Genomic DNA, 22,351 nt, shown 5'->3' with positions numbered 1-22,351 from the left:
CTAATCGCCTTGAATTCTCATAGGTACCCTATTTGTACAGACTTCTGAATCTCCCAAGCGAATAGATCCTCACGGGGCATGGCAACTTTAAACATAAACTTCACGAATTCAAACTAGTTCCGTCTCCTTTTTGCGAGTGTTCCACTGATGATGTCAGTCATGAGCAGTCTGCTCATCATATCTTGTGGGAGTGTGATCTTTGGAAACATGAACGTGATATAATGCTTAATTCAATACAACATACATCTGTTTCCGCAATTTATTACACCGATCTTGTCGCGACAAGGAAAATTTCCGTGATTTTAAGCGATTTTGTGACAAATATTATTGGCAGGTAGTTGCTAATTGCTCATATGATAGGCTTCCTTAATTGATATTTATTGTCCGCGGTGCATAATCTTTTCTTAAAGATTTTAAACCTTTGTTTGTCACCTGTCATCCGCTTTGCAATGGAGGGAAGTCGAACCTTAATTTCTAACTCCTCCTATGTTCTTCTGATTAATTTCGTTGCGGGTCCAATGACAGTTTAACTTTCCCCCGGGACAAACTTGACCTTCATTGGTTGGGTTTTTATGGCGGTCAAGCTGTAGATCCTGGCTATACAGGAGTTGCAGTGGTGGGATAGGACGTCCTCTGCCCCATCTAGGGGACATAGGACCATAAGTCAAGTAAGTCAAGTGGTGGGAACGAGAGGTGGGAATAGTTCCATAAGCGAATAGATGATTTCTATTTACGATTTTAATTAAGTAGGTAGGTACCTAATTGGTTAGGGGGTGGGTATTGGTGGATTTAATATTTGTCTGATCGATTTCATAAATGGTATAGAATCGTCAGAAGTCAGATGCCATCACGACACGACACAACACTCCTGTTTTAAGTTTACCATTCTAAGGCTGGGTTGCACCATCTTACTCTAACTTTGACAAACGTTAAAAATCTGTCAAACTCCATACAAAAAGCACCGGTTATCGTTATAGTTACGGTCAAATTTAGGTGGTGCAACTCACCCTAAGGCTGAGTTGCATCACCTTAACTTTAACCGATGTTTTGGTATGGAGTTGGACTTACTTTTGACGTTTGTTATAGTTAAAGTAAGATGATGCAATCCAGGGTAAATGTATGAAACCGATTCTATTCTGATGCGTAGTGACACAACACGTCAGGCAAATACATATAAATACGCCTGTAGCCCGTGATGTTAATATGCTCTGTGGTCTGTTGTCGACAGGCAAATTGACGATGTTACTTTATTTTGGCATTTGTGCTTTTAGTGACCAGCGCAGCTGTGGCCTACTTAGATCGCTGTGCAGCGAAATCGGCCCATGTAAACGCCGCTTTGCTTTTGACAAGGGCATCGTGTCTGTAGTTTTTGTATAGAATTCCCCTACATACATTCCGTTCTTATCAAACCAGTTTATTAATTAAAAATACAGCTCAAAACAGAAAAAAAGGGTTGTCCTTTAAAAGTTGCTAAAAGGATTTAGGCCCTAAATCTTACAGTACCTACAGTCCTACAATTTTATCAAAATTGACCAAGTTGATTAGTTAGCGAGTTAGATTAGTGTAAGCAGATTTATTTATTTACTAACCATCTTCTAAATTCTAATGTCAAAGTTCTTTTAACCTAATCATGATTCAAGTTGGTAATTATAGATTTTCTGCTTAGAGCAAAAAAATCATGAGAAAAAAATGTCCGGCATCAGAAGTAGTTTTTATGCTGCACTATTTTTCCTCATTTTAGGGATATAAGGTGTCTATCTTAGTCGGGCACTCCTGTCAGAGTGGTCGTGGTTGCGCTGACGAGGTACCCTGTGCAGTGTTCGATGTCGTCTCCAAGGGTATTCTTCTGGCGATGTGCTTCCATTTCTGACGGTTAGAGGTGTTAAGAAATAAATATGTGTCAATACTCAATACGTTTATTGCTTCCTTAATAGTACATTTAAGTGTTACATAGTTATATTTGGAGATCATTAAGGACCCTGTTGGGCGCTTCAAACTAAAAATTTATAAGAGAGGAGGCTTCTTTTTATCATAGATAGAAAATTATAGTTTAGGTACATCGCTAATGAATTTTATCGTCTAAATATTCTTTTATGGTGTAATAGCATTTCGTAGTTAATAGCTTTTTTAGTCCTGTTATGAATTTACTATTATTATTTTCTTTTAATAAATGATCGGGCAATTTGTTGTATATTTTTATGGCCATATTTAAGATAAATTTAGGCGGATGGTTGGTATTTTTAATTTATTTTTATTTCTCAAATTATGTTGTGGACATGATTCTTCGCGTTTGGTAAAAAACTCAAAGTGGGAGCGGACAAATTTACAAATATTTAAAATGTAGATACAAGGCAAAGGTAGAATTTTGTACTTTTGAAAATAAGGTTTACAACTGTCTTTTATTTTTTATTACCTTTACATTTCATTTATTTTTTATTACCTTTAGTTAGAAAAGTTATACATTTATGTACACAGAAGTCAGTTTCTCATAAGATTTAAAATTTGTAAATCAGAGCTCGCTGGCAGAGTAGCTGCAGCACAACAGAGTCTTGACGTAAAATAATTTTCGAAGTGGGGACGGTTATATTTCTAACACTGCAATGTCTGAGTAGGTCGTGTTTTTTATTGAAATAAGGAAGCACGCTATCGAATACTAATAATTTAGTCAGCGTAGATGTAGTCTTTGGTGGCCCTCTGAGAAGAGAATGCGGTGGTGATGAATTTTCGACTGGTCTGAACGCCATTTTGTTGGTGGTTCTCGTCAGCATCTGGCTGATGTCCATCTCGTGGTGGTGTGCTTGCAGAACGTCGCAGAAATCACGCACAAACCAAGATCGGCTATCAACTGACTCGGATATATTTTCTGAAAAAAATGTGAAGTTTATTAACGATGGAAATCATGGAAATTTCATGGCGACCATAGCCCAACGGAACTGGAAACGCTAATCATAAAGGTGGCGTTGGGCATGTTGAATTATGATATACATATACTAGCTTTCCGACCCCGGCTTCGCCCGCGTGGAATTTTTAGTTTATTTATTATATAACCTATGACACTCAGCAATAATGTGGCTTTCACCGTATTGGTGAAATAATTTTTGACATCGGTTCAGTAGATCCCGAGATTACCCCTTATAATTTAACAAATACAAACACACAAACTTTATAATATTAGTAATAACTAATAAATATTTTAAAAAAATTGCCAAGTGTAGGGTTCCGTAGTTGTCCGTCGTTACCACAAGCAATTACTTCATCTAAAGTCACTTTTCATATTTTCTTCTAAGGAATTTTTACTGGTCGCGGCCGCGACTTCGTATGCGTGGATCCCGTTTTACCCCCTTCATCTATCTTACGCGGTTTAGATTTTTTCATACAAATGTTTTTTCCCGCTTACTCCCGTTCCCGTGGGAATTTTGCAATATCCTGTTGTAACTAACATTTAAGTTTACTAAGGTACCTGATGCCAAATTTCAAGCGTCTAACTTAAGCGGTTTACATTTTTCATACAAAAGGATTTTCCCGCTAATTTCCATTCCCGTGGGAATTTCGGGAATTCCTCTACGGTACCTAAGCTACGTCCCTTCCAAATTTCAAGTGCCTACGTTTAGCCGTTTAGGCTGTGCGTTGATATGTCAGTCAGTCAGTTTCTCCTTTTATACAATGTGAGTCACGTTAAAGTGTACATACCTATATGACAATTTTTACTAGACCTATTTATATCGGCAAAAAAGAGGTCAATTTTTGTTTAGAATTTTTTAAATTTTTTAAAGATTTTTTTTTGTTTCAATTACTTATTGTAAAGAAAACGTAATAACTTTTAAACTAAGAGGTAGGGTAGACCGGGGACAATAGTACCATTTTTTGGAAATTGTTCAATATTGAGGAATCTAATGAAATGTAACTTATTCTGTTAGTATGCTGTAAAAACTAGACTCCTAAGCTACAAATTGAAGCATGCAGAGTTGAACTATTCTTTCGAATACTTAATGAAAAACGAGTTTGAACTGTACGATGTCTCATGTTACAATTGACCCCTACAACGGGTCAATTGTACCAATAATATATGAGGCTATAAAAGTCGTTATGTTTATCTAATCATCACCTTTATTGGTATTCTGTACTCTTAATCTCCTACAATCATCATTCTTTATTAATTGAGATCGAAAATATTTAGGAACAAGTATAAAAAATCAACACTAAAGTTTAAAAACAAAACAATAACTTTTCTTCCATAAAAACAAAAAAGCTAACTGTTTCTACATAATATGCCATTTATTTGGCTCGGATATTGCTCCTGAAACAACAATAAGCATAATAACAATGATAGAATAATCAAAACTTAAAAATCTATTTTTGTATGTGGGTACAATTGACCCCTGGTACAATTGACCCTGATTTATTTATACCTACTAATGCTTCGCCCTTTTAAAATGTTTTCATAAGCCTGTTCATAAAGGAATAGATCCGTTGATCCGTGATCCGTACTTTTGACTCTACGTCGAGGCATCTAAAACAAAACGTTCAAATACTTAGCTACTTACTGAATTAAGCTAAAATGTACATATTCAGAAGGGTTTTAGAAACCTATATTGAAATATTTTAAGTAGGCATTTAAGGTACAATCACCTTTTTATCGACATCTACCTACTTATTTAATAAAACCATTAACTATTTTTTCAGTAGGTAGGTATGCCTATAATTATAAAAATATAATTGTAAAAATGTAAAATAACCACGTGAATGTTTTATAATAACTTATTTTATTATATGTATAGGTACTTTAAAACCAATTTAAAATATTAAGTATAAAATAAGGTTCCGGGGGTTAATTGTACCACGGGGTTGATTGTACCGCTACAATTGACCCCATGGAGACTGGTACATTTGTTCCAAGTAGGTAGTCAAGAGAACTTCACCTAAAATTCAGTCATTTTCACGGTGAATGCCAATAATTCGCTGTCGATACAAAGTTTAGAGCCTGGATAAACTATTGACAACAATACTTTGGTAACAAATAGCATATTAGGCAACTTATAGGCTCATATATTTGACATAAAAACTTACTGCGGCTGGGCAAAAAACAAAAATCCTTCCTGTACACCTTCGTTTCTCAGCGCAAGCGCCACCGACTGGTGAGCGGATGGAAACACAAAAAGCGCATATTCTGACGCTATGCACACAATCTAACGTCGCTTGTATTAAGAAATATCGCCGATGGTACTATTGACCCGTGGTACTATTGTACCCGGTCTACCCTACCTATATCCTGATAAAATGAAAACAGTAATAATGCTAAATAACAGACGATACTAAAAAATACATAAAATACGCTGAAAATGCCAACAAATAATAAAAAATGATACTTTGCTTTTAAATTCGTGTTTTTTTGGTTATTTGATAAATGTCTCCTAAAAAATCAAATAATAAAAAAAACACGAATTTAAAAGCAGATTTTTTTTAAAAAGTATCATTTTTTTATTTATTTTTGTCATTTTCAGGATATTTTATATATTTTTTTTAGTATCGTCTGTAATTTAGCATTATTACTGTTTTTTTATCAGGATATAGCTCTTAGTTTAAAAGTTATTAAGTTTTCTTTACAATAAGTAATTGGAAGAAAAAAAAACCTATAAATTAAAAAAAATAAAAAATGACAAAAAAATTTTGACCTCTTTTTTGTCGATAAAAATAGCTGGTCTAGTTTTACCTTAATTCATATGTACACTTTATCGTGACTCACACTGTATTTAGATTATACCTTCCATTATTGAAATCGCTTGAAGGAACTCGACGTGTGAGGCCGTATGGACCAGTCTTCCTGTTCTATTGTCATCAGCTGCTGTTCTTCCAAAAGGGCAGTCTTCAATTTGTCTACCGGATTCAATTGCAGGAATGAAAGTGAATTCAAAGTGCTTCGCCTGAAAAAAAACCGTGCTAGGGTTAGTTCTGGGTTCGAACAGGAGACCAAGCCTGGGTTGTATTATAACTCATTTTTGATGATCTAATAGTAATTTTTACTAATCGTAACTTTGTTAAGAATTTTGACCGATTATAAAAAAAATAGGCTAAACCACTTTTGACTTGTTTTTTGCAGTCAAATATGGTTTTGGCGAATGCCCATGGTCAAAACCACTTCTGTCTGGAAAAAAATCAGTCTAAAGTGATATTGACCAAGGGCATCGGTCAAAACCACTTTTGATTGATCTTTCCAGTCAAAAGTGGTTTTGAAGGGGGTAAAACGGGATCCACGCGTACGAAGTCGCGGGCGGCCGCTAATAATAAATAATAAACGTCGCGTTAAGACCCGTGTCTTACTATTTTAGTTGAAATGGAACGCGAAAGTTTAAAATCTTATAAACTGACGGAGTTCACAATTTCACACTGACATAATCCATGCGAAAAGTGGGTGGTAATAATAATGTACATACCTTAATAAAAAACAGTTTCGGCCTATGAGTTAGAGAAATGTGCGCATTCTCAAATAATTCATAAATATTCTTCAGTTCATAATAACGGTCGTAAGCTCCTAGTTCTCCATTCCAGTTGCCGTGTGTCATGATCACGAAAGCCAAACACGATATCCATGGTTGATCTTTTGTAATTTCTGTAAATTAACAAACTAATGAACAATGGCAGTTTAACTTTCCCCCGGAACAAACTTGACCTTCACTGGTTGGGTTTTTATTGGCGGTCAAGCTGTAGATCCTGGCTACACAGGAGTTGCAGCGGTGGGAACGAGAGGTCCCGTAACTTTTGATAACATTTTGTGAGACGTATATCACTTCACTACACTTCGAAACAACAACAGATTTGTATTATTTCCAATAAACAATAAATTCTAATCATTAAAAGTAAAACATCGACATTGCTTTACGTTCAATTACCCCTTCACAGAATCTTCAATAACCTCACTTTTTTTTTTGCATTCATTTCAAAGTTTCTATTTCGTAACCACTTCGCTTGATAAAAAAAGTTGACATCGGTTACATTACATGATTGTAATTAAAAAAAGAAATTCTTATGAGATATACTTACTTTCATTAATAATGTCTATGATTTCGAGGTAGGTCTTATTTTTATGCTGGATTAATTTGAACCCAAAACTGCTAAACGCATCGTCCAATATTTCAAAGTCTTCTTCAAAACCTCCGTGATCGGGGGGTCGCCTTCTGTAGATATGAGATCTGTTGATAACTTTCTATTCTTATAACCCAATTTGATAATATATTTGCTTCTAAAATAACAGTAACAAAAATATTCCTGATAAGTAACATAATTTAAAAAGTTCGTAATCATGCATCATGCAAAGATACTCGTGCCTACGTCGTTATTATCTACGGATGTACCAAAACAATGTACGAATGACGGCATTAAGCTTAATTCTGTTGCATGTTATGTATTTTTAATAAATGAGTTATTTTGCAACGTCTTATTTGCTGCCACGTGCGTGGGTCGTCCACCAACAAGGTGTACCGACGATATCATAAAGGTAGCAGGAATAAGGCGCTGGACACAGGCCGCTACCAACCGGGGCAACATTGAAAGCATTTGGGGAGGCCTATGTTCAGCAGTGGACGTCCTATGGCCGAGATGATGATGATTTGCAGCCAACTTTAGAATGTACATGGTAGAGTACCAGTTTTATGTTACAGTTACAGTTCGCGATGCCTAAGCTGAGCTTTGCATTTTGTGTGAGTGTAGGTACATGGATAACGGGACTATTCCCACCTCTCGTTCCCACCACTGCAACTCCTGTGTAGCCAGGATCTACAGCTTGACCGCCATAAAAACCCAAACTGTCATCGGACCCGCAACGAAATTAATCAGAAGAACTTAGGAGGAGTTCGAAATTAAGGTTCGACTTCCGAGTTGCTAATTGCTCATAAGATAGGCCCCCTTAATTGATATTTATTGTTCGTGGTGCATAATTAATCTTTTCTTAAAGGTTTTAAACCTTTGTTTGCTTTGTTTGTCACCTGTCATCCGCTTTGCAATGGAGTGTACATGGATAGTGTGAAATTTTTCCATACAAACATAAATTTATGACACGGACGGGTCTTTAAGCGACGTTTATTAATCTACACTAATATTATAAAGAGGAAAACTTTGTTTGTTTGTTTGTTTGGTTGTAATGAATAGGCTCAAAAACTACTGGACCGTTTTTAAAAATTCTTTCACCATTCGAAAGCTACATTATCCACGAATAACATAGGCAAAATTTTATTTTGGAAAAAATAGGGTTCTGTAAAATATGTAGATAATGTAGTCCACGCGCGCGAAGCCGCGGGCGGAAAGCTAGTGAGTTATATTATGCACTCACGACTAGACGCTTAAAAATCTTATAAAATGATTTTGTCTGACGCCCGTATTCACAAACATTACTATGATGAGGTCTCACAGTGCGCTTGGACGCACAGGGTGACACACGAACCAATCACAGAGCTCTATTCCACGCTGTGCGTTCGATTTACTGCTTCAATTAAGCAAGGATCGTTTGTGAATACGGGCGTGACACTGCTTTTGGTGATCACTCACACAAATGCAAAGCTCAGCTAACGCCTCGCGAACTGTCACTTATTGAGTGCTCGTGACTATGATAATTTTAAATACAATATATCACGGACTTCCAATTTTTGTGTCGAGGTGTAGTGTATGATCGGATACCGATGAAGTCTCTATAAAGGCATCTGTCGAAAATAATTTGAAACAGCCAACAGTGAATATTTCTGTGCATGAAAATGGGCACTTACCCATAGAACTTCTTATCATAACGAGTGTTGGTAAAAACTATCATTTCCTTTTTTCCTGACAAGTCGTAAATCGTAGAATCGGGGTCGAACTTTATGGATGAAGGATCATTGGGTTCTTCAGAGCTGCCAGGGTCAGGTGGCACTGGATTCCCAGTTTCCTCACCTGGTCCGGAATTGCTGAAACATATGATTGGCTAAGATATTTTTTCGTCATCATCATTTCAGCATTTTTTTAAATTCAAGAATGCTAGGGCATTCCGATTATTATGATTCAAGAAAAATTTACACAGGGGCTTTATTTGAGTCTTTTATTTCCGTGACACCTTTGTCCCTTTGTCTCATGTTCCCTTCTTGTTTAAATCTAAGATAATAAGTATGTAGGCGATTTGAAGAAGTACGTTTTAAGTACTTTGCATCAGAATAAAATTTAAAAAAAAAAAACGACTTCAAATGCGTGAACACAAATAATATCTATTCAACAAAAAAATAATCGTTCAAATTGGTTCATAATCGGCGGAGATATTGCGTATAAAAAAGTTCATCCCCAATTTTCCACCCTTGGGGGTTGTTTTTTTTATTATTAAATTTAAATGGGACCACCCTTGAAGTATTACCTATACGCCGAAAAAAGATTTGTTCAAATCGGTTCTTAATTGGCGGAGTTTTCGCGTAACAAACATAGAAAAAAAAAACATACGGGTCGAATTGAGAACCTCCTCCTTTTTTTGAAGTCGGTTGAAAATGGATGTAGATTGTAGGTATATCAAAGTCAAAGTCAAAATCAAAATGTCTTTATTTGTTTAGACTAATAAATAGTTCTTACAAATCGTAATTTTGCTCTACATGACTCATAATCTTTTTACCCTACCATACCAGCGCTTCGAGACCAACATTTGGCAAGTGCTGAGAAGAAGCGCCGCAACAAACTCAGTCACCACTGTCTGCCGGTTAATATAAATAAATAGAAATAGCAGTAGTAGGTACATTCGATTCAGGAGCAGTTCACTGAATTTACCATGCATTCTTGTATGAATGATGTCATTAACAGATTTTTAATGGCCCTATCATCCACTGATAAGAATTTTCCTGACTGCCTAAGTTACTGAGCATATCCACGCATATCCTTCTATCTTTACATAGTATAAAACAAAGTCGCTCCCCAATGTAAGTATTTGTTCTCAGATCTTTTAAACTACCTACGCAATGGATTTTAATTTCAGCATTCGTGTGAAGTTGGGGCGTGTCGCCAGGTATAATGCAAATTTTATTGCAAAATATGTACATTTATTTATTAATATTTATTAGGAATAACCACAGCCTAGTTAACAAAATCTGTGTATTTTCTGAAATTCAGCTTTTTCTTACTTATACAGGGTGTTAGGTAAATGGGTATATGAGCCGACACTAGCCCATGTTAACATGGTCATATAAATGGTATGGTGAGGTCAGAAAATTGATATCTTCATTTTAATTATTTTATTTTTCATACAAATCGGATTTTATAAAATTTATTTTGTATGAAAATTAAAAAAATAAAATGATGATATCAAATTTCTGACTTCACCATACCATTTATATGCCCATGTTAACATGGGCTAGTGTCCGCACATATACCCATTTACCTAACACCCTGTATAAACCCTACTAATCGGTATCCTCAAGTGTTGATGACGTTTCGTTACGTTCCTAACAGCTTTAATAACCTTCATGTTCGGTTCAACCATGGATTTAAACAAAAATCAGTGATGATAACTACTGTCTTTTGGGAGGACATTTACATAAATTGAGGTACATATTTGAGTGCGTAACTTTCTGACAGAAAGTTTCTATGTCTATTATTCAACAGAAATATCATAACACGAATCGCCATTTAAGGCAGGTGAAGTGACTATGAATATTGTACTTACTTAATAAGGTTAGTAGGTATATTGAACGGTAAAGCGTCACTCGTACTGTAACCACTGTGACTTGGGTTACTCATGTCCATATTTTCTATTATTTTATCCTTAACTTATGCACAATTTAAAGTTTTTTATTTACACAATTGACACTTGGACCTAACGCGTTGTGCCGTCAAAATTCGCTTTTGCACTGATACGAGTGTACGGCAAACCAGTAGTACTTAGTCCATGATAAGCCAAGCGTCGCTTTATCGTACGTTTAGTAGGTATATTATTAATAATAATACATTTTTTGTTGCCATACATTGATCACAGTGCCACCTCAACACAGAAATAAACACAGCAGACAAGAATATTAACTTCACATTCGTAAAGAGGAAATTTTGAGAATATTCCTATTCATATACTTACAGTGGCGGAAACTTTTAACCACCCATAGAATTAGTAGTTTGTAAATAACGCTGTAATTTTTACTAAAATGTGACATGGTACAGTTGACATGTTTTTAAAAAAAATAACAACAAAAATTTAAGATAAATATTGAAACCATTTGTAAAGCCAGTTCTCAATTCGACCCGTATGCTTTTTTTTTCTATGTTTGTTACGCGATAACTCCGCCAATTATGAACCAAGCCAATTTGAACAAATCTTTTTTCGGCGTATAGGTAATACCTCAAGGGTGGTCCCATTTAAATTTAATAATAAAAAAAGCAACCCCCAAGGGTGGAAAATTGGGGATGAACTTTTTTATACGCAATATCTCCGCCGATTATGAATCAATTTGAACGATTATTTTTTTGTTGAATAGGTATTATCAAATTTTTTTAATTTTTAGTTTTTTTTGTGTTCACGCATTTGAATTTTGAAGTCGGTTATATTTAAAAAAAAAAAGTTATGTGTTCTAAAGTGTAGTGAAGTGTTAAATGCGCGAATATCGGAAGAGGGTGAGCCAAACACTGGTAGAGCCATTTTGAGAGTACCTACGAATCCGGCCACATAGGATCTTAATTATGAAAGCTACATACTTTTTGTATGTAGGTAATTGTTTTTTTGAATTTTCGATTGTTTTCAATGCGCTGTGTTTTACTCAAAGTTTCCTTTTCGAATTAAAACACCAAGATTTTGGTACTCAAATCTTATGCCGATAAATCTGAAATTTTCGCTCCATTTCCGAGAGTCGATACTTCAATTTGGCCAGAATGTTGCCATGTCAAATTTTGCAGCGTCGTGGGAATAATAAAAGACGTGGCGTAGGTATGAGCTACGTTAATAAGGCAGCGAGTATTACATGCTCACCGTCTACTAACCTTGTATATTGAATATTAATATCCTCAAAAATGACTATAAAAGATGAGGCCAAAAGGTTTTTATGCAATCTTTTTCTACCATTCTAAGCTCAGCAACAATACTGTCTTCGAGATCATAATAAGAAATAGCAGACTGATATGAGTCATTTAATTAAGAAAAAAAATAGTTAAATAGACCTCCATAGATTTTCCGATAACATTTATCTTAAATATAGCTAAGGCTCAAAAAAGACAAAATAAAGGACCGTTTATAAGTGATTTAAGTGTTTTATTGGAAACAGAAAAAGACACGAAAAACAAAAACAATCACCCACTTATTTAATTTTGATATAAGTTACAATTATTCGTAATACAATTTAGTTTTTAATAAATTAAAATTAATACAATTCTGATTATACAGTATACTGATAAACAGATGATCTATGTCACAATTAATACTAAGTGTTTAATTTGTCGTCCTTATTAAAGACGGAACTTTACTTATAAAACCTACCAAATGGACAATATTATGTAGTAAATTAATAATCATTGGGGGAGGCCATAAGTTCATCCGTGGACGTCCTGTGGCTAAAATGATGATCATTTTAAAGAATAATGTTTATTATAAAAATATTATTTTGCGCCACTTTGACCATAATCCAAGCTCATTGTTCAACCGCATTATTCAGTACTGACTGGCAACACTGGCAAGTTGTTAGATGGATTTTATTTCCTTATTTGCTGTCTCATTTAAAATAAAAATGTCATTTAAAAAAACCATCAAGTTTACACTGTTCCTGGTTCACACATAGTCCAGTCAATAAAGAGGGAAATACGCGGAACACAATTTCTGACCTCGGGACTTTATTTAGACTAGTTAGGAGGTGAACATAGCAAAAGTCCCCGGTACCCGCCCTTAGCCCTTGAGCCCGTGGGGAGAGGGGGGTTTAAATTACTATTTTTCAGTTTTTAGCTTAATCCTCGGAAACTATACGTCCTAGTGACATGACTGTTATAAACCAAAAAGAAAGCTTATTAAATTTGCTACCGGTGACATGTCAAGTTTTTCTATATCTAGTATAGTTTTCGAGGCATCTGTTCTAAAAGTCTGTAATATTGGAAATTTTAATTTTTGTCTTACATAATACATATTCCCATTATGAGGAAATCGATTAAATCAACATTGAGCAAACATTCTAGACATTTTGTATAGAATATGGTCATCCTTTAGTCTATCATCTTCTTAAGTTTCGCACGCTCTTTTTGGGACACCCTGTACTATCGGCAACAGTGTTAGCTGCCCATTGCCAGTCATGTCATCTCGTTCTATCGCAAAGAATCGCCATTTGATTAGAGCGAGAGCAAAAACGGAAATGGATAGTTAACAGTGTGGCCGTGTGTACATAGTTAATAATAAGTTAAAAAACATAATAATATTATAATACAATACCAATATAATAATAATATAATACCGACTAAAATCACCCTTCTCAGTAGACTCTGGGTCTAAAGAAGCCTGACGTAACGGGAGTTACGTCAGAATGTGACTCGACTTTTAATCCCATATCAAGGGTTGGGGAATATCACGTCATAATGTCACTCGTCACACGTTTCTACAGTTAATTAAAGTGTAAAAAAAATCTGCAGTGCATTTAAAAAAAATATTCAGTTAAAATTTTAAATATTTTAAGTCTTATCTTTGACTGTGCAGTCAACATCAAATAGATGGACACCCAAAGTAGCCCAAAATTTCGCAACACGTCTTCGTTACAATAAATGATAGGGCCCAAAAGATAAGGCGACATGTAAAGTGCCCCATATGATAAAGGCTACCTTTTATTATTTACTACTACTCGTTGCTTTCCGCCCGCGGCTTCGCCCGCGTGTAATTTTGTCTGTCACAGAAAAACTGTTTCAAAAACCGGGATAAAAACTATCCTATGTCCTGTCCCGGGACTCAAATTATCTCTATGCCAAATTTCATCAAAATCGGTTCAGTGGTTTAGGCGTGAAAGAGAGACAGGCAGACAGACAGAGTTACTTTCGCATTTATAATATTAGTATAGATATAGATATTTTGACGTTCATAAGTGCCACCTGTGGTCTAAATTAGAGATGAAACGGATAGTTGTTTGGCCGGATACCGGATACCGGATATCCGGCCAGCTGCTAGGCCGGATAGCCGGATATCCGGCGGCCAGATAGTTGGCCCATTGTCTCGTTGCATGTCGTGACGAGTTTAGCGCCGCACAGGTGCTTCGAACGCGATCAGTGGGTCTATTAGTAGATTAGACTAGTCACACTTTTTGAAAATCGAATCCGTCCGAATAGAATGTCAAATTTTTCCACTTGTCTAGGGGGCAGATCAATTCGAGCGACTTCGGTTGCCATCGTGAGTGTGTGATTGAATAGCGAAAATTAAATTAGTTTAGGTACTTGCTGCGTAATCTGACTGAACAGCATCATGTCATCAGACCATCAGTGAAAAAAAGATCGCCTATTTTATTTGGCAACTAGTTTGGCAATATTTCAACATTTAGCTTAGACCATCGATTTTTCCTCGGCCGATAGTTTAGTCGGGTAGTTGATCAGTATGGGCATGTATGGAAGTGCGCACACTACACCGATTTGATTTGGCCGATTCTTTATACAATTTAAAAACGGGCACAACTATCGGTCAACTAAAAATCAGTGGTTTGCGCCCAGTCTAAGAGTAGGCGCACACCGTTGATTTTTCGTCGGCCGATAGTGCAGTTGGGTTGGGCTCTCAGTGCGCACACTGATTCAACTAAACAGTTGTATCGGGCGTGGGTGCGCAGACCGATTGCTTCATTCGATAGAAAGCTGTTGAAGAGATCAGTCGCGTGGAATGTTTCCTAGAAATATTACATTTTTTTTATACTTAACTAACTCATACATGCGGCTTCACCTGCATGAAATTCAGTTTGATACAACAAAGAAAAAAAGTTTAATAAAAATTAGTAGGACATGAAAGGGAAATCATCATATCATGAAAAAGTGAAATCGAGAGTAATAACTACTTAAATCAATTAATTAGTAATAAATTACCTAGTTCGGTAATCTTTTATGATAACGACCTTTCCCGCCAAAAACGCGGAGCAAACTGAAGCTATCGGCCAAGTTGGACGACGAAAAGTCGGCCAGTGTGCGCGCGTAGAAGAACGCCGTAGTACTGATCAAGCTATCGACCGATAGTTGGACGATACTTTAGTTGGAAGGCAGTTGGGAATCGTATTCAACTATTTAGTCGGCCAAATCGAATCGGCGTAGTGTGCGCACTCCCATAAATGCTCATACTGATCAACTGCCCGACTAAACTATCGGCCGACGAAAAATCAACGGTGTGCGCCTTCTCTAACAGATATTTACTATTTTTGTATTCGTCATTAGAGTAAATAGCCCAGAAAAAGAAATTGGTTTTTTGAAAGGCCTTAATATGGCTTTTTTGTAACTTTTTGTACTTTAATTATAAGCCGTCATTATTATAAGCCATTTTTATTGATATTTACCTCAAAGATTAATGTATTTCATTTTATTAATAGGAAATTGTCGTAGTTTTTTAATATCCGGTATCCGGCCGGATAGTGAGTTACTATCCGGTATCCGGCCGGATAGTAAATTTAGGCCGGATATCCGGCCTACCGGATAGTTGCCGGATATCCGTTTCATCTCTAGTCTAAATTGAATAAAATATTTTTGATTTTAATTTGATTTAAATAAGAATAAGGTTGTGTTATCAACTTTTTGGCCACTTTAGACCTCTTTGGCCATGAACTATTTTTTGTACTAGTACGTACTTTTCTGATGTATGTTATGTATATTGTCTTCCCTTTTTCTTTTAAACTATGCTAATAAGTGCTAAATCGCAATAGCTTTGTCAAAGTAAATCTCGTCTCCGGTGTCTGTTTCTTCTTGTCAAACTTAGCGTCTTTTGGCACGTTTGACGAATGACCTAACGCCACATTCCTGGTGACCAGGGTGAGCATGTGAAGAAGATCCATCTGCTCGTGGTGGGTCCATATCACCTCGCAAAGTTCTTGGAAGAACCAAGAGCCGCCGATGTCTCGCCAAGATATGTGATCTGAAAGCGTGTAATATACGTTAGCGTCGTCTGTGAGTCTTTTGTAGTTTAAAGGACGAAACACACATCAACCTGGAAACGTATCGTAACCGTATCTCTAAACGCCTCGCCTCGGTTGACCGCGCGGCCGCGGCGAAAAGTACGAATAGATACGGTGTTGATCCCTTTCCGGGTTGAGAAATGTCCTATGACCTTAAAAGTTACTAATTTACTACCCTCATCAACTCAATAGTCCATCAACTCAAGGGGATCAACAAAACATAGCATGTACCTAAGCTATGATTGTTGGATCTCTCTTATTGTACGAGTCAACTCGCACATTTTTATTACTAAGTAATTTATTGTTAACTTGCATTTTATTTATGCACTTTGGCCAGCTACGCCTGACCTACATTTGGGACTTTAGTAGTTCTAACATTTTATAATCAGTGCAATAAAGTATTCGGCAGCTAAAACACGTCTTTCAATAAATCCCATCAGCGGTTGATACGGCGTAGTTGTCTGACATCTTGACATCAGTCTTACTTTGACACCACATCTTACACTTATTTCACGTTTGGTAGCCGACTGTATCCATTAGCAGACTGCATTCAAACGCCCTTTGAGCTAAGAACTTCCGAAGTTAAATAAACTGTGAGCACACTATAGACTAACTAAAATCGTAAAAGTGCCAAAGACAAAAAAGTAATATATTGCACTGCCCTTACAGATAAAATTGATCTTCATCATCATCATCTCAGCCATAGGACGTCCACTGCTGAACATATGCCTCCCCCAATGCTTTCCATGTTGCCCGGTTGGTAGGGCTTGCGTCCTGCTACCTTTATGATGTCATCGGTCCACCTTGTGGGTGGACGTCCCACGCTGCGTTTTCCGGTACGCGGCCTCCACTCCAGAACCTTGCTGCCCCATCGGCCGTCAGTTCTGCGTGCTATGGAGAGGGCTATGCTCGGTGTTTCTTTACGAGATCGAATCAGAAATGAGGAAATCCGTAAACGAACTAAAGTCGCTGACATATTGGCCCGACGGATTGGCGAGCTGAAGTGGCAATGGGCAGGGCACATAGTACGCAGAAATTTAATCTAAACCACCAAAAACTTGTCAGATTTTACCTTCTACCGTGGAACACGCCACAAGGAAATCAATGTGTGTAGGCACATGGAGTGTGTTATCTTCGTCTCCATCGAACTGGATCGTTCTGCCAGGATCCGCCAATTCCCCTCGACATGCCTGGAAATATCAAATGAAATCTTTAGCTGGTGCTGCAGCTGTCAAGAATTTTTCATGTATTTGTGGAAATGTAATAATGCTGGTAGTATCGGCAGGCCTCCCACTAGGTGGACCGACGATTTGGTGAAGGTCGCGGGCGGTGCCTAAAACGAATTTTAACGAAATGAAAATCATCACTTTCCATCAGGTGACCCATCCAGCAATGCCGTATATCCATCATCTTTGTGAATATAAGGCATTGCCTTTTTATGTTTTGACTATGTTTGGTTTTCTTTTTTTTATACCTTTCATTTATTTAGTTTGATACACTTACAAAACTATCTAGTTTTGTGAGTGTATGGGAGAAAATTACATTCTATGGCCAAAGACGCAAGTATACAACTCACTATAGACACACTCATAATTATCATAATTGGATGGAAAACCAAATTTTGGGAAATAGCACGAATTCATCAACTTAGATCCCAGTGTTTAGCTAGATTCAATTCAACTATAACTGTAAATTATTAAGGACTGACCTGAATGAAGAAAATTTTAGGCTTGTTGACGAGTGAAGCGTCTCCACCTTCGAACATGTTGGTGATGTCTTTCAGCTGGTAGGGCCTGTCTGCTGCGAACAGCTCCCCGTTCTTGTCGCCATGAGTCATGATGGCCACGGCCAGGCATGACGTCAAGCTATGATCTTGCTTGGAAACTGGAAATACAATGATAATTTTACACCAAAGCTTCAACCACACCAACGCGGTGCCATCATAGGACAATGACAGGTTGCGCGACCCATGGACAATCCGCGCGACATGTCATTGACCTATGATCGCGCCGGCGCACGGTGGATCGTGCCCATACAAGGTGTTGGACATGGTGCTTTAAATGCAACTACTTAAAACAAGATTGATTTGCATATAAATTGAAAGATGAGACTTCATTCTATCAAATATCACTAATATCAAGTCATGATCTACTATCATAGTTATGTGGTGCGACCGTAAAGTGAACAAAGTCAAAATCATGGATTTTCTGACTTCTGTTTGTATTGTCAATTTATCCAATTTCGTTCACTGGTTTTATGTTATTACTTATTAATGTATTAGCTTATACCTTTATCTTAATCTGTGTGTTAAAATGAGTGCCTAAAAAACTTCTAGCTTGGCTATTTTGACGTATTTTTAAAAGGTATTTTTTTAAANCTTAATGAGAATAAATTTAGAGTATTGTTAGATTATGTATCTAACAGTTAACAGAATATGAAATCAAGCTCGACAAAATCGAACAAAGTGATTGTGTGCAATGAAAAATCAGGCGTTTACAAAAATATTTCTTTAATAATTTTAACACTTAATGAGAATAAATTTAGAGTATTGTTAGACTATGTTACTCTTTAAATATGGAAACAGACCAAAATGAGTGAGTATTTGCTTTTAATTGAACAATAAATACAAGTTTTGCATCACTATATTTTAAGAATTTTTTTCACTTATATTAATTGCCATCTAATAAGTAAAATCTATCACATTAGAAAGATAAACTTGTCAACCTTACACTGTAAAAATTTGAAGTTACTACGTTGACGCAATCTCATTTTATTTTAAAAACACTGAGTAAGGAAGCGATGTCCAACGCTTTGTATGGGCTCGATCCAGTGTGCGGCGATGGCGATGTGCACACGTTGGTGTGGTTGAAGCATTTAGAGGAAAAATTAAGGCGAAATGAAAAAAAAAAAGTTTTTCTAAAATCTATTGCTGTCGTGCAAGCCTTAAGCCTCCCCCCATAAAGCACGACAGATGCGACTGCAGCTTGGACTGAAAATACACATTAAAATTACAAAAAGTCATCAATTTGTTCCTCTGATTCTTTCTCCAAAACCTTCATCTAATCTTTTTTATATAAAAATTAAAATTGGGCTTGAGCTGTGTTTCTTTCTATGTTTTCATTTCACCGGAAAACCCGGACATTTTTAAAAGTTTTTGAACGTTTATGAATGTTTTTTTAGTAAATTAGTTTATGAGAAAAAGGAAATCACAGGGACATGCTATTAGTAACCATAGATAGGCACTCAAGAAAAAAAAGACTACCGATATTATCCAGAGAGAAAAAAGGGGAGTACCTATGTTTGTATGGAAAAATGGCCCTGGTGTTTCCTCTTATTAGATTAAACACTTTAGAAAATAATACAAAACAGTTGTATAGATGTCGTGCCCTGCGTGCCCAAATAAATGTGGTTACCACGAGTTTACGTTAGGTGTCCTCGCTAGCAAGTACGTAAAAAATGACATTAAATGCATGACAGATCTACTTTCAAGAATTAAAATATTCATAGATTTTTTTTGACGTACTTGCTATCGAGCACAGGCACACCTAACGTAAACTCATGGTAAGCACACTGCACGCAGGTAGATTTAAGGCTTCCACAGACCAAACGCGGGTCAGAAGCAGTGCGGGTCAGTTGCAGCGCGGCTGAGGCACACTAAAAGCAAAAGCAGGCAACTAAGTATTTTTTTTTATGTATGTCTTTGTTTCCTGAATCTGTTGTTGTCAAAATAAAATTATTGTCTTTCTTTCTTTCTTTCTTTCTTTCTTTCTTTCAGTTTCAAAGCAGTTGCAACGCGGGCGGTTGTCAAAAATTTAAATATTCGAAAACCGCTTTCAACGCGCTGCTACCGCCTTGTGTGCGGTGTGTCATGCTAATATGGCCGCCATAGTAATACAAAAAATAGGGCCCGCGTTTGCGCCGCTTCTGTCCCGCACCCGCGCCGCCTCGTTTGTCGTTTGGCAGTTGCAGAGTTTTGGGCTGACACAGTGTAGGTTTGTTGTCGACACGACAAAAAGAAGAAGTTGTATTGTAATAGATGCGAAAAAACTTACTTGTACCAATAGTCCTAATAATTTGATCGTGTGTGTAGTCGTTATAAGTGAGAACTTTGAACCCTAGGCTGCTGAATAGACCCTTTAAAACTTTCACGTCTTGGTCGGTACCGTTGCGGGGTTTGGGGGTCTTAAATCTGAAAAATCAAATCAAATCAAATCAAATGAAAATCATTTATTGCATAATGTAGGTACATATTATAGGTCACATAAAAATATATTGTTCAGCTACATCATACCATATCGGCATGCAACAGAATCAATTTTTCGTGATTCAAGAAATTATACAAAAGAATTAAATTAAATGTCACAATAATAATTAACAATGTCAAATTTAGTAGATAGAATTTAATATTACATTAGTATGTCAATTTGTCACATAGATTTGATAATAACAAGGTCAAACAAACAATTTATGTAGAATAATGTCTTTATATGGATCTATCCAGGAGGAATTCGCTAACTGAGTAGTATGCTTTATCAATTAAAAAGTCGTGTAGGATTTTTTTAAAAATAAATAAGTCTTCTTTATTTCTTATGGTATGTGGTAATTTATTATAAATTCGCGGTGCCATACCTGGTAAGTTTTTTGTAAACAATGCTGTTTTGTGTTCAGTTGTTATTCAGTTAGCCCTAACCCCTTACCAGGTTATGTTCTAATTCCAAATCACCCTGTATATTAGCAGGATTAGGAAGGATATTAGTAGGATAGTATTGTTTGTAATTAGTCGGCCGTTTGGTGTAGTGGTTCAGAAAGGACTACTATGCCGAGTCCCAAATTCGATTCCCGGCCGGGTAGAAATTGAAATGATGAATTGTAATTTCTGTGACGGGTCTGGGTGTTACTATGTATCGTTTCAGCCAAATGATACTACTATGTATCAAAAATTAAAAAAGACCACTAGTGGCACTTTTGTAATTACGTATTACGTATAATATGTATGTATTTAAAAAGAAGTACGAGTAGGTATATGTAGTATATCCGTTAAGCTAGCACCCATAATACAAGCATAAAGTTGTTACTTTAAGGCTAGCTGGCGCTGTGTGAAATTGTCCAAAGATTTATTTATTAAATTGGTTTATGGTCATTGGGTTTGAAAAAAAAAACTTACCTGAAATATCTAGTGCACTGGTACTTGAAATGGTTGAAAATGAGAAGGTACTTTTCACCGGACATGTCGTAATATAAAGACTCCGGGGAATACTGTGCCCCCCTTCGATGTGGACTGGGCTCCTCAACAGTGGGCTCTACATTCCTGAAAAGACACATCGTAAACCGATTAGCCCACAGTCACAAATTTTTGTACAAATCCACCAGCTCGCACTAAGCCTTTCGATGACTCTTTTATAATGCGAATAGCTAGGGACTGGAATTCGTTGCCTGCTGCTGTCTTTCCCGAAAACTATAATCCGGGCCTTTTCAAGTGAATAGGCACTTACAGGGCAGATATGTACCATCCTAGACTGCATCCCACTTAACATCAGGTGCGATTGTGGTCAAATACCTGCCTTGTTATGCATAAAAAAAATCAAATAGTTTATTCAGTACATAGGCCCTTTCCAGGGCGCTTATACACGTCCCAAATATAGCTTGCCCTACCACCACTCCGAGAAAACATAATATGGGCTAGTTATTAAATTTTTTGAACGATTAATTTTACATTTTCCTGCTTTACTTTATAAACATAACATTAAGGCCGAGTTACACCACTTTATTTTAACCGTAACTGTAGGTAACCATAACCTGATTTTGTAAAAAAAAGACCTAGTTTTGACGTTTAAAAACTCAGTAAAACTACTTTTTTACCCGACTGCGCCAGAAGGAGGGTTATGTTTTTCGACAAATAAAGGTACTTACTGACTGCTGTTACCAGGTTTCGAGTTGAAAAACTTGATGTCTGGCTCACTGGCGTCCATGTTTTTGATGCGGTCCCAAATAATGTTATTTTGTTCGGCCGCAAATCCATACTGATAAGTCGCCATCGTCTGACGGCGATGATAAGAGCTTATCTATGTTGCAGTCAAAACTCATAATCGGTCAAAACCACTTTTGACTGCAAAAATGAGTCAAAAGTGGTTTTGACTGATGCCTTTTTGGTCAATATCACTTTTGACTGATTGTTCCAGTCAAGTGGTTTTGACTAAGCGCGTTAGTCTAAGATAATACAGAAAGCTAAAAAACAAAATTAGTGAACATCATATCAACCTGCAACAAAA

The 22,351-nt window shown here is 36.6% G+C and overlaps 2 protein-coding genes across 3 annotated transcripts; both read right to left on the bottom strand.

Annotated features, from left to right (window-relative positions):
* Positions 1-1,939: 1,939 nt before the first annotated feature.
* LOC114366123 (caspase-1-like) lies at positions 1,940-10,854 on the bottom strand. Of its 2 annotated transcripts, none has more exons than XM_028322910.1 (6): positions 10,661-10,854; positions 8,754-8,930; positions 7,039-7,187; positions 6,432-6,607; positions 5,762-5,921; positions 1,940-2,863 (listed from the first exon to the last, which is right to left on the bottom strand). In XM_028322910.1, exons 1-6 carry the CDS (start codon positions 10,738-10,740, stop codon positions 2,496-2,498), a joined length of 1,110 nt encoding a protein of 369 aa, XP_028178711.1. In that variant the 5' UTR covers positions 10,741-10,854; the 3' UTR covers positions 1,940-2,495. The 2 variants fall into 2 exon arrangements, with proteins under 2 accessions (XP_028178711.1, XP_028178712.1); XM_028322911.1 differs by having other exon boundaries at positions 7,039-7,172.
* A 4,918-nt stretch (positions 10,855-15,772) lies between these two features.
* Positions 15,773-22,138, bottom strand: LOC114366124 (caspase-1-like). Its single transcript, XM_028322913.1, has 6 exons — positions 21,993-22,138; positions 21,247-21,390; positions 20,135-20,271; positions 17,791-17,966; positions 17,155-17,272; positions 15,773-16,042 (listed from the first exon to the last, which is right to left on the bottom strand). The coding sequence occupies exons 1-6, from the start codon at positions 22,115-22,117 to the stop codon at positions 15,810-15,812; spliced, it is 933 nt and encodes a 310-aa protein (XP_028178714.1). The 5' UTR covers positions 22,118-22,138; the 3' UTR covers positions 15,773-15,809.
* Between the last annotated feature and the right edge of the window lie 213 nt (positions 22,139-22,351).

Source organism: Ostrinia furnacalis, unplaced genomic scaffold (genome assembly GCF_004193835.3).
Source record: "Ostrinia furnacalis isolate ACB-3 unplaced genomic scaffold, ASM419383v2 OfSCF0535, whole genome shotgun sequence".
Classification (NCBI taxonomy): domain Eukaryota; kingdom Metazoa; phylum Arthropoda; class Insecta; order Lepidoptera; family Crambidae; genus Ostrinia; species Ostrinia furnacalis.
This window is presented reverse-complemented; position numbering and strand designations above follow the sequence as displayed.